Below are 11,595 nucleotides of genomic sequence, written 5' to 3'. Positions count from 1 at the left end.
GAGTGCGGGAGGGCACAGGAGGTGCAGGAGCGGAGACCTCCGTGAACATCCTAAAACTCCCTCCTCCTCACAAATTTGACCTGGGGTTAACTTTCTAGCTCTGTTTCCATGGAAGTCAGATAAAAGTAGAATGTCAGGTGTTTTATTTGGCAAAACTGCCGATTGGTAAAATTGACTTCTGCTAGACAAACCACATCTGGATGGAGGGACTATGAATGAACTACAACATCTGGTAGGACATCATAGCACAGCTTCCCTGAAGGTGATAACTCTTATAACTGCACATGTCCCTTGAGGGACCGTGGGAACTATGACTGTGGGTTGTTTATAAGATAAGGGCTCTTATGGGGCTTCTAAGCCAAAGTGCCCCCTACAACCACCACTGTGGTCTCATCTCACTCTTGAGCAGTGACTTGAGAGGAGAGGACAAGAGCAGGGCCCCTGGACTGGTGTGAGGACACCTCCTGTGGCAGAGAAGAGCCTGGCACTGCCCACTCTGCCTCATCCTATCTCACATCCTTCTGAGTGGGCCCCATGCCAGGTGTGGTCTCCGTGGTCCTGAGAGTCTGAATGTCCAGTGGAACCTAAGAACCCCGGTGGACATTGCTCCTCCTCACCACAGCCCTCTCCCACCTACTCGCAGGCTTTATCCCACTGAGAGGGAAACGTGGCCCTCAGCCGGCAGTTGAGATGGAATCCAATCAGGGGCCTTGCTTCCCAGGGCTTGCCGCTTCCCTCTGCCACATCCCCTTGGTGGACACTCAGGATTAAAGGGCATCTCCCAGCCCCATTTCCTACCGTCCAATAAAAAGACTTGACCAGATGTTTATAATCATTTAATGATCGGCCCAAACACACCTTTACTGGGCTACAGGTGAGTTTTATGGTGATGGAAGCCAATCAACTACCCGATCAAACCACCAGGATTGATTACTTGCAGCTTCCAGACACCTGGGCACCAACCAGAACGTCTCTGTAGGAAAAGCAGGAACACTCAGCCAAAGAGGTTCCTGGGGATTCTTACCCTCCCTCTTCCCTCTCCTCCGCCCCCTCCTAAGGACCTTCTCCAGGGGTGCCGATGCTCAGGATGGGAGAAGGGGGCAGGGGCAGGGTTTCTCATCCCAATGGGGAACAGAGGAGTGCTGCGAACCCCACGTCCCAGATGCTGCAAGAAGACATGGGGCACAAGCCCCGGGGGAAGGCTGGCTCAATAAATAAACACACAATCCCCAGAAGCCACGGTGGGGTTAGCAGCCGGGGCGCTGGGCTGGAGGGGCCGCCTCCCCGGGGCCTGGCGGGCGGCTGGCTACGTGTTGCAGACCAGCACGTCTGCGAAGGGTCCCAGGAGCAGCTTGTTGAAGATGCAGCGGACCCACACCAAGTAGGTGGTGAAGGGCTTGATGTTCTCAGTGAAGGTGTGGTTCTGCAGGGCCAGGATGTAAGGCACGTAGGTGTTCTCCCCCTGCTCCTGGAGCCACACCTCGTACTTCACCTCCCGCACCTTCAGGTACTTGAGGTTCCACGGGATCTGCCAGGAGACGGTGAGGCGGGCCTCGGAGGCACCCTGCACGGACGCCTGGCACCGTGCCTCCCGCACCTTGCCCGGGTAGAGGCCGAGCGTCCGCTTCTGCTTCTGCAGCCCTGGCCGGCCCTTCACCACGCGCCGAATGGTCTGGATGAGGGACGGGATGTCTACCTTGGTGTCCTGGTAGATTCGGAACAGCCACTCGGGGTTCCGGCAGCAGAGATGCCGCGGGACCTCCCGGCTCTGCAGGATCCGGGCCTGCTCCGCCCGGTCGAGGTGGGCGATGCCCCCCTGGTCCCAGGGCCGCTCGGGGTGCGCGACCGTGTTCTCGGGCACCATGTTCCGCCAGGCGACGTAGTGGAGGTCCATGCCGGGCAAGGTGGCCAGCGTCTTATAGGGGGTGTAGTGGTCCGGGTTCACGGCATAGGGGAAGAGCTCCACCACGGTGGCCCCGCGGGGCAGGAAGAGGGCCGTGACCAGCTGGGCCCCGTGCATGCTGACCAGCATGGACGCGTTGCTGACCAGCCCCACCACCTCTGCGAAGGCGTGGTCCTCCAGGGACACGGTCACCGTCTTCATCTGGAACTCCTGCGCCAGCGCCAGCAGCAGCTCCGCCTCGTTCAGGATGAGCCGGTCCTGGGTGCGGCTGAAGACCACGATGTACTCCTCGCCCAGGGGGCCCCCGGCCTGGCTCGCGTTCAGCTTCTCGCTCATGAAGCGCGCGAACTGCCGGATCTCGTGGCCCGAGACCAGGATGTTGGCCTTCGGGCCCTGGGGCTGGACGAAGCCGTACTGGTACCAGGTGGTGATCTTGGAGAGGCCCACGAACGCGTGGGAGAAGCACAGCAGCCGGCCCAGCGTCTTCAGCTGCGCCCGCAGCAGCGGCGGCTTGGGGCTCAGGAGCCTGTAGAGGTCGAAGTGCGCGCCCTCGCCCCAGCCCTCCATGAAGAAGAGCCGGGCCTCGCGGGCCAGGCCCGGGAACTGGCGCAGGGTGTAGAAGGCGGGCAGCAGGTCGTCGTGGAAGACGTGCATGAGGTTGTCGGGGTTGAAACGGTTGGCGATGAGCGCCACGTCGGGCACGAACACGGGCTTGGGCAGGAAGCGCAGGGCGGCGGCCGGCAGCTCCACGAAGTTGAAGTACTGGGTGTTGTGGTCGTCCACCGTGGACAGGTCGAGCAGCGCGGGCTGGAAGCGCCGCGAGCCCAGGTTGGGCAGCATGACCGAGCGGTTGCCGTGGAAGAAGATGAACTCCTCCGCCTCGCTGGAGTAGCAGAGCCACTGGAAGCGGCAGAGGCGGTCGGTGTGCGTGCGCCCCGTGCACACCATGTGCGTGCCGCCCTCCGCCAGGCTCTGCAGGGCCTTGGGGTAGTCGGTCCTCTGCGCCGCGGGCGCCTGGCGGCCCTGGGCCAGCTCCTGCTCCAGGGCGGCCGCGTGCTCGCGCAGACGGACGTGCTTCCACAGCACCGCCGCCAGCACCGACACCAGCAGGGCGTTGGCCACGGCCGAGAGCTGCATCCTAACGCCGCCGTGGGGCCCTAGGGAGACGGGGGCCGCTGCGATGTGCCACGGGCCTGGCCGGCTGTGCCCATCCCTGCAGGCACCCTGGGCGCGACTGGCAGAAGCCTGCAGGAGAGAAGGGAAAGGAACAGGCGTTGGCGGTCTGCCTGCAGGCGTCTCAAGCTCCCCCTGTGCCAGGCGCTGTGCTCGGCTCTGTGTCCCAGCTCCAGCACGGCAGCCGGGCATCGCTTGGCACACTTCCAGTATGCTGTGGTAGATTGGCCCGCTGTTCAAGTACGTACTCTCCCCCGCCCCACTGCTCCCATGGTGCGGTCCACGTCTCTACAACTGGGCTTTGGGTTTGGCCATGTAACTAGCTTTGGCCAAAATGGAAACAGTAAAGAATCAAATAAATCACTATTACAAATGACGGAACTCGGAAGAATGGATGAGTCATAAATTGATATTCAGAAAAAATAAAGCCCTCCCTGGGGGGATGAGAGGCAGGTGTGTGCGGCGCAAGCCAACACACGTTTTGCTCTAATCACAGGCAACAGCTTCCAATAGAAACTAAAGCTAAAATGCACACAGCCAGGGACTATCAGAAAGCAAGACCCCCAGGAAAAGGAGGAAAGGGGAGAGGAAAGACCCACCTCCAACCCAAATGGGCATCTCAGCCCCAGTACTCAGCTCTCCAGCGGGCAGTCTGCTACCTGCCCCTCTAGGTGTCCCTGCCCTGAAGGCCGGCCTGGCAGCAGGTGGGGATGTGGGGCGCAGCCCAGGCAGGAAGGAGGCCAGGGTTTTTCTCTGGGCCCAGGGGCCGTGTGTGCAGTAGGCAATCCACTGAGCTCAGGCCTTGGGGCAAAGCTTATGGGAACCAAGCTACATGGGGGTCGGAGCCTTGCGGGCAAACAGGCAGCCAGGCAGGAACCAGCCTTGGAGACTGGGGGTGGGAGAGGGCTGTTTGTAAGTAGATAGTAGGACCCCTAAGCCTTGCTGGAATGGTGTTTACAGAAGGCAGGATGCGTATGAGTGGCCCAAAGCGACCTTCCCTGCACAATTCAGGCTCTCAGTTACCCTTCAGTGGGGAAATGTGGAGAGGAAGGGTTGTGGGGGATGGACAGAACATTCTGCTAGAAACAGCGTGGCATTAAAGCATGGGGCCCTGAGGTCAGAGTACCGGGGTTCTTAACTTGACCACCTACAAGCCAGGCAGCCTGCACCAACCTCTGATGGGGACAAACACAGACACCATCCTCCCCAGGTGGAACAGTTCTGAGGCTCCCAGAGTTCCCTGAGCACTAAGCAGCTGCCCACTGTGGTGACAGGCCTGATGCACACCCTGTGACCTTCCCGGTCTTACTCTTCCACTCCCCCTTCGTGTTTATTGGGAACCGGTGCAAATAATCTCCTTGAACTTGAATCCTTGCCAGGACAAAGCATGATAGAGAATATTTTTCAAAAGAAAGGGAAAAAAATAAATAAGGGATTAAAAATGGGCCTACGAAGGCTCTTCAGAAACTGAAGCAGACAGAAGGATGCTGCCAATTCATTTCCCCAAACTGCTCCACTTAGTTCCTGGAGCAGCTAATACTATCTGATGTCCACAGATTTAGGGAATCCCCCTTCTAGGATCCCATCTGTTCCAAGCAGCTCTGGAGGAAGGTGTCCATGAAGCGAAGACACCTGCAGACACCATAAGAGCTGGGCAGCTGGGGTGGGGACACCGCCTGCCAGGGGGTCTCACCATCTGAGGCTGGGCATCTGGCACTGGGGGGTGGGTGGTACTGGCGAGTTCCAGTCACAGGCACATAAAAGTCATTTATAAGGGCCTTGGGATCTGACAAGGAGTAAAAGCTCCAAGAATTCTCTAGGCCTAGAAGAGGTGCAAACACACTGCTTACTGGGGCCAAGAGCCAAAGGGGAGAGTGAAGCCAGGGGTGGGCTGTGTGACCCAAGACCGAACACCCAGTTAAAGCTCAAGATCATGAGGGAATGGCAGGGAAGTGGCCTGGTGGTGTCTCCTTGTATGAGTCTCCTCAGGCAGCCATAACAAAGTACCACAGACTGGGTGGCTTAAACAGCAGGCTTTTATTGTCTCACATTTCTGGAGGCTAGAAGTCCAAGATCAAGGTGTGAGCAGATCTGGTTTCCCCTGAGGTCTCTGTCCTGGCTTGCAGACTGCCGCCTTCTCACTGTGAGCTCAAAGAACATCCTTTCTCTGTGTGCACAGACAGAATGAGGTCTCTGGTCTCTTTTCCTCTTCTCATGACACCAGCCCTGTGAGGCCAGGGCCCCACTCTCATGACCTCAGTTTAACCTTAATTACCTTCTTAAAGGCCCTATCTCCAAATACAGTCACCTCGGGCGTTAGAGTCTGAACATATGAATTTGTGGGAACACAATTCAGTTCATAACACTACTCTGCTGGTCTTTCCAGAGGAGCCAGGAACCCACTTAAAATATGAAATGTGTTCATTCCTAACTTCTGGCAACTATTCAAATTGAATTGGATGATATGCAGGCCTAAGGGTTGGGGCTGCTGGCCCACCTGCAGGACCGCCAGACCAGCTGCAGGTCGCTCGTCACCCCTCCAAGAGCAGGCTGTGGAGGTGGGGGACCGCCAGCCCCCACCAGCCCCAAGCTGCAGGAGACCCAGCCAGGCCAAGGCGGTGCCCACAGAAGGTCTTATATCATTTTCTAACAATTTTACTTCTAAGGGCTGTGCCTAATTCTCATTGAAAATTACAGCCTTCTTCTTCTGCCATTGAAAAGTGCTTTTATCCTAGATTCAGCCTGAATTACTGGTGCTGAATTATGGAGGCTTTCTGCCTGCACTGATGTGTCTCACACACTGTGAGTTGGTAAAGAGCAAACAAGTCCCGCCAACTCAAACATCCTCAGGAAGATGGCCCCCGACCCACCTTTTGTTGCCAGAAGCAGCATATAAAACAGGGAGGTAACATATTGCTTAAATGTGCCCCCAAATTAGACAAACATTTACAGGGCATCAGGTGTTCTGACGAAAGTATTTACCCTGTGCTAAAATGTTGGCAGCCTCTGAGCGCTCCTTGTAAACTTAACATTTAATTGGGTGGGCATACTTAGCACTCAGTTAAGAGTTCATGTTCTTAGACTGAACCGTAACATAAATAATGTCTCCTTGTTTCAGTATAAAGGGCAACACTGGGCCAAAGCTGGAGACTTAATCCTATGTTGATAGCTGGTGACTGTGACTTGGTTTCCTTATCATAAACAGGTATGGAACTCCTTCAGAGAGGGGACGCTGATAGAACTCCAGCCCGTGTGACTCTGGTGCAGTGGGTGATGTCAGGCTTGGCTGAGGACAACCAAGGCTCTGAGACTCTCAGCAAAGGCAAGACAGTCGAGCAGGTGGAGGTGAGCCCAGCCTCCCGCTGGCTCTCCTGTATCCCTCTCACCAGTCTCCCAAAGCAGAAACCTTTGGTTGCACAGCCAGCTCTGACATCATCTGGCTTTTGCTTGGCACCTGAGTCACTGGAAGTTAGATCTGCCTGCCTGTGTGGTCTTCTCTGGCATCGCTGAGCAGCGCGACTGCACACCCATGTGGCCATAAACGGGGATGCAAGCAGGGACCAGAACCCTGTGAGCCTCTTGCTGAGATGCTCCAACAGGTGACACAGAACACGCGTGCATCGGTTTTTCTAGGTGAAACTGCAAATTCAAGTAAAAGCAGTTCTCTCAGGGAATGCTCAGACCCCAAAATGGACACATATCCATTGGGCCCCTGGGTAGGGTTTGAGAGGACTGAAGCATCCAACCAACTGAGCCACCCAGCCAGGGCCAGGGGTCTTAAAATTAATCACTGTGTTCATCTGCCATCAGACTCAGAGGTACAGTGAGTGACAGAGAAGCTGGGTAGACCTCAGAGCAATGAGTTTTTAATCACTCAAGGGCAGAACAGGTTGGAGGGCTCTGGAAACAGACCCACAGGCCAACTGTAACTTAGCAACGGAAGTCTTCCTCTGTGTAATTACACCCCATCAGGCCGGGCTCGGAGATACCCATGGTGACAGGAGGCTCAGGGAGCTGTGCCACTCTCTCCCCCTAGGGAAGGCTGGGTACACACTGCTGTGACCATTATCCCACCTGCCCTGGTGCTGTGCTGTGAGGGTTAAGCCACCAATTTAGACTTAAAAATCCCACTTTTCGGAGCTAAAAGCACCCTTAGAAATGATTTGCTCCAATTCTATTTTATAAAAGAGGTCTTGAGAGGCTGTGTGAGCTCTCATAGGCAGCCAAGATGAAAACAGCGGCCTGCTGGCTCAGTCCAGGGTTCCTCCTCACATTCGTGGCTCAAGTGGCCCTCCTCCCCAAAGCAGCAAGCAGGTCCAGAGAACACAGTTCCCAGCCCCTTCCTAGCCCCTACACCAGGCCATTTCTTCTCATAACCAAGCTCTCCAGGTCTCACCAGATTGCACCCTCCCCCCACCCCGTGGGTCCTTGCTTCAGCTGCCTCTTCCTAGCACTGCATCTCCCAGACTCACCCGAGGGACACCCTCCTCCAGCCTCACAGGACCTCAGACAGCAACAAGGAACACAAGCAGCCAGGCTGCAGGGTCCCACCTCTTCTCCAAGTGGTATGACAACACCCCAGCCCTAACACGGGCGCCTGCCCCAGGTCACAATGTGCTTCTAAAGCTGCAGAGACCAGGAGCTGGAGAGTTAAAAGCACCAGTTCCAGAGCTGAGATGCCAGGAATGTGAGCTCCTGGCCTGTCGCTGAGCAGCAGCATGACTCTAGACCGCTGCTTCTTCCCTTGGACATACAGAAAGCTGTACATAATTAATATCTACAATGATGAGTGTGGAGATAAGTGTACACCCAGGAAACCATCACCATAATCTATATGCCAGAAACCCATCCATTGCCTCCAAAGTTTCCTCCTGCCCTCTTACTATTATTTTTTGTGATAAAACACTTAACACATAAGATCTATGCTCTTAGCAAGTTTTAAGTACATAATAATATATACGTATTGTTCACTGTAGGCACTATGCTGTACAGTAGCTCTCTAGGATGCAGTCGTTTGTACCCTTTGACTGATACCTTTCCACTGCCCTTCCTCCAACCCCTGGCAACCACCATTCCATTCTCTGCTTCTATTAGTTTGACTGTTTCAGATTCATCATCTAAATGGTGTCATGTAGTACTTGTTCTTCTACACAGAACAAATTGTGCCTGGGCCTGTTCTTGACTCCCGCAAGCCTCCGTTTCCTGGTCTGAAAAACAGACACAATTATACCTACTTCTCAGGGTGCTTTTGTGAATTCAAAGAGACAACACAAGCAAAGCACATGCCTGACAATTATTCTTATACTATTATTAATCATAACAATGCCCATTCACTGGCTCTCACTCTATGCCAGGCACAATGTTAAGCCCTTTACATGAACTATCTCATTCATTCCCTCCTACAAACCTAGAATAGGTGTTAGCAATCTCATTTCACATTGAGGTAGTATGCTCAACGTTGTTAAGTGAACTGCCCAGTGTCACACAGCTATGAAATGGTGGCCACAGCTATAAAGCCAAAGTCTGACTCCAAAGCCTACGATGACATTTGTGGGTTCCCCCTTTCACATTCATTATTTCACCCATTTAAAAAGTCTATCAGGCCTGGCCGGTGTGGCTCAGTGGTTGAGCATCAACCCAGGAATCTGGAGGTCAAGGTTCGATACCCAGCCAGGGCACATGCCCAGGTTGCGGGCTTGATCCTCAGTTAAGGGGCATGCAGGAGGCAGCTGATCAATGACTCTCTCATCATTGATATTTATCTCTCTCTCTCCCTCTCCCTTCCTCTCTCTGAAATCAATTAAAAATAATTTTTTTTAAATAAAGAAAATAAAAAGCCTATCAGGTGATGAGCAGGTCCTGGAGGAGCGTACCCACTGACAACCAAATTGAGAGTGACGAGGATCCTTGGGGAATGAAGCATTTGGTAATTTAATCTTCCTGTTAGCTCGATGTATTCACTGAAAGCCTTTGTTTATTGCTAAATATTTTCTAAAGCAAGGCTTAGAGCAAGAGCTTGCCAACCAGGCCAATTGGAAAAAGGCGGCAGCTGCTTTGACAGCCCACCACATCAAGGCCACCAGGATGCCCACATGGCCAGGGTGTGCAGAAATCCAGCGACCAGCACCGGCACCCTTCCTCTTTGCTGAGGATCACCACCCTCCATTTCTCCTCCCCATCTGGGGGCCCAAGGCTCAGGAACTAATGGGCTGGCCACCCCTGGGGGAGAAGGGACCTGTGTTCTTTCCTGGCTGTGCCCCCGACAGGGACTCAGATTCGCCATATGTGATGTGAAAAGATGAGTTGGACGATCTCCAAGATCGATGAGAGCCAGAGAGGGCAGCTAGTTCCAGTACAAAGACAGACTTGGGTTCCAATCTCACCTCTAACATTTTCTATCATAGGCGACCATGAGTGCTAACATTGCGGGGCAGTCATCATGGATCAGACACTGGCTGAAGGCTTGTATGGCATTATTTCATTTAACTGTCACAGCAATCCGGTGATGAAGGTACTTTTATTCTCATTTTGCAGCATAAGAAACCGGCTCAGAGAGAATAAGTGACTTAATTAAGGGCACACAACTGGGAAATGAGTCAGGATTTGAACGTCCAGCCCGTGTAACAGTCAACACTTGGTGAAGGAAGCCTGTTGTACCTGTGCTCTTGGCCACTAAGTCCTGCCAGGCTCCCCTGGTAACCCTGCCCACCCCGGGCCTTGCTTCCCCCACAAGAGTGGGCTTTGCCAGGTAGCTGACATAAGACAGACCCCGGGCGCCCACCACCAAGCGCAGGGCTTCGGCCTGAGGACCTCAGCCCTTGGCAGAGGATTTCCGTCAGTGACCCGGGCACGGTTCCCACACACATGCGTGGGGTGGGAGTCCACCGGGTCCCTCCTTCAGAGGCCACCCCGGCGCTGTCAGGCAGGCGGGACAGGCTCTCATCACCGGACACACACACAGCTGGCGCCCTGCTGAGTCCCGGGGAGCCCCGGGTGGGCTGCAGGCCGGTCCAGGTGCTGCCTTGGAGGGGAGCTCGGGAGGCGCAGGCCCTCTCCGCACGCCTCGCCTGGCTCCCCGCCCCCCATCATCTCCCAGGAAAGGGCTCGGGGACCCGCTGCCAGGCCGGCCCCGAGCTACAGGCCTCGGCGGGCACGGCCGGGCCGCCGGCCCCGGGACCCCCAGGGCGCACTCCCCCGACCCTGCCCGGCTCCCGCGCCGCCCGCACCACGCGTCACTGCTCCGTTCCGCACGCTCCCCCAGGCTCCCCTTCACCCCGAGGCCCGGTCGTCCGCCTCGGGGGAGGTCCGGGGGCCCTGCCCTCAACTCCAAGCCCAGCGGAGTCCCCGCGGAGCCCTCGCCTGCCCGGAGCGCGCGCCTCACCCGCGGCCGGGGCTCCGCGGGGCCGAAGCCCCCTCCGCCCACGCGTCCAGGATGCTCCCTGAGGCGACAGCTTTGGCTGAATCGGCCGCTGCAGCGCCGCCCCGGCGCCTGCTCCTAGCCGGGGAGGCCCAGGGGGAGCCCCAGGCAGCGCCGCGACGTCCCGTCTGCCACCGCCGGGCTCGCGGGTGCCCGCCGTGCGCCTGCGGGGCTGGCGAGCCCGGGCGGCGGTCCGTGCGCGTGCGCAGGCTCGCGGGTTCGGCGGCCGGCCGCCCCCCCCTCCCGAACCACCCCCGTTGGCTCGCGGAACTCTGGGAATTGTAGTTTGAATCCGAGAACAAACCACCTCTTCCACCCGCGGGATCCTGGGAGTTGTAGTTTGCTCCTGGAAAGGCTGTTTTACTTGGTGTTAAGTTTATACAATTATGAGAATCTTGATAATAAATTTAAATGCAAGTTAAACCAACAACCAGATGCTACGTTCATGTGCTTTAAAAAATGTAATATGACAAGGTACTTAAATACAAAAGCACCATTTCTCTTCTGCATCCCTCCAATTTTCCCACCCTCACCCTAACCCTAACCCACAAGGGCCACCAATCCCGACTGTCACGGCTGCTCATCTGGCATTTACTGCCAACGCACAGGATATACACATGCCCTATTTCTTGATTTATCAGTTGTAGGCCTCTTGACTTTTTGCTGGGATAAATTTGAATTTCACTCATTTGAATGTGCGCTGACCACTACTACACCCATCCCCAATGAGCTATGAGATAACATTTCTTTTTATTGAGTTGGGAAAAACCTGTCTTTGCTTTATAATTATTTTAAATGATAACGCCCAGGTATTGAGGCAGTAAGTTGGTAAATTTTTGCAGGGCAATTGACAATAGTCAAGTCTTTTAAAACATGCAGCCCTCTAACCAAGAAATTCTGACAATCGTGGATGAATGCAAAGGTTGACCAGTGTTGTTTATAATTATAATAAATTAAATGGCTGGTGTGTCTGTATTAATTTTGGACAAAACAGAATCAAGATCTATGGAAATTAGCAGGGACAACAAGGGGTATTATGTAATGATAAAAAGTCAATTCACCAAGAAGACATAATAACTCTAAATGTGAGTGTACTTAACAA

The 11,595-nt window shown here is 54.9% G+C and overlaps 1 protein-coding gene across 1 annotated transcript; it reads right to left on the bottom strand.

Annotated features, from left to right (window-relative positions):
- Positions 1-820: 820 nt before the first annotated feature.
- On the bottom strand, positions 821-10,560 carry POMGNT2 (protein O-linked mannose N-acetylglucosaminyltransferase 2 (beta 1,4-)). The gene is made up of 2 exons (XM_087824833.1): positions 10,458-10,560; positions 821-3,148 (listed from the first exon to the last, which is right to left on the bottom strand). Exon 2 carries the CDS (start codon positions 3,038-3,040, stop codon positions 1,307-1,309), a length of 1,734 nt encoding a protein of 577 aa, XP_087680959.1. The 5' UTR covers positions 3,041-3,148; positions 10,458-10,560; the 3' UTR covers positions 821-1,306.
- Positions 10,561-11,595: the final 1,035 nt, after the last annotated feature.

The sequence above is a fragment of the Miniopterus natalensis genome, chromosome 15, assembly GCF_054644295.1.
Source record: "Miniopterus natalensis isolate mMinNat1 chromosome 15, mMinNat1.hap1, whole genome shotgun sequence".
NCBI classification, from domain to species: Eukaryota; Metazoa; Chordata; class Mammalia; order Chiroptera; family Miniopteridae; genus Miniopterus; species Miniopterus natalensis.
The sequence above is the reverse complement of the archived record's forward strand: the minus strand, read 5'-3'. Positions and strand labels throughout refer to the sequence as shown.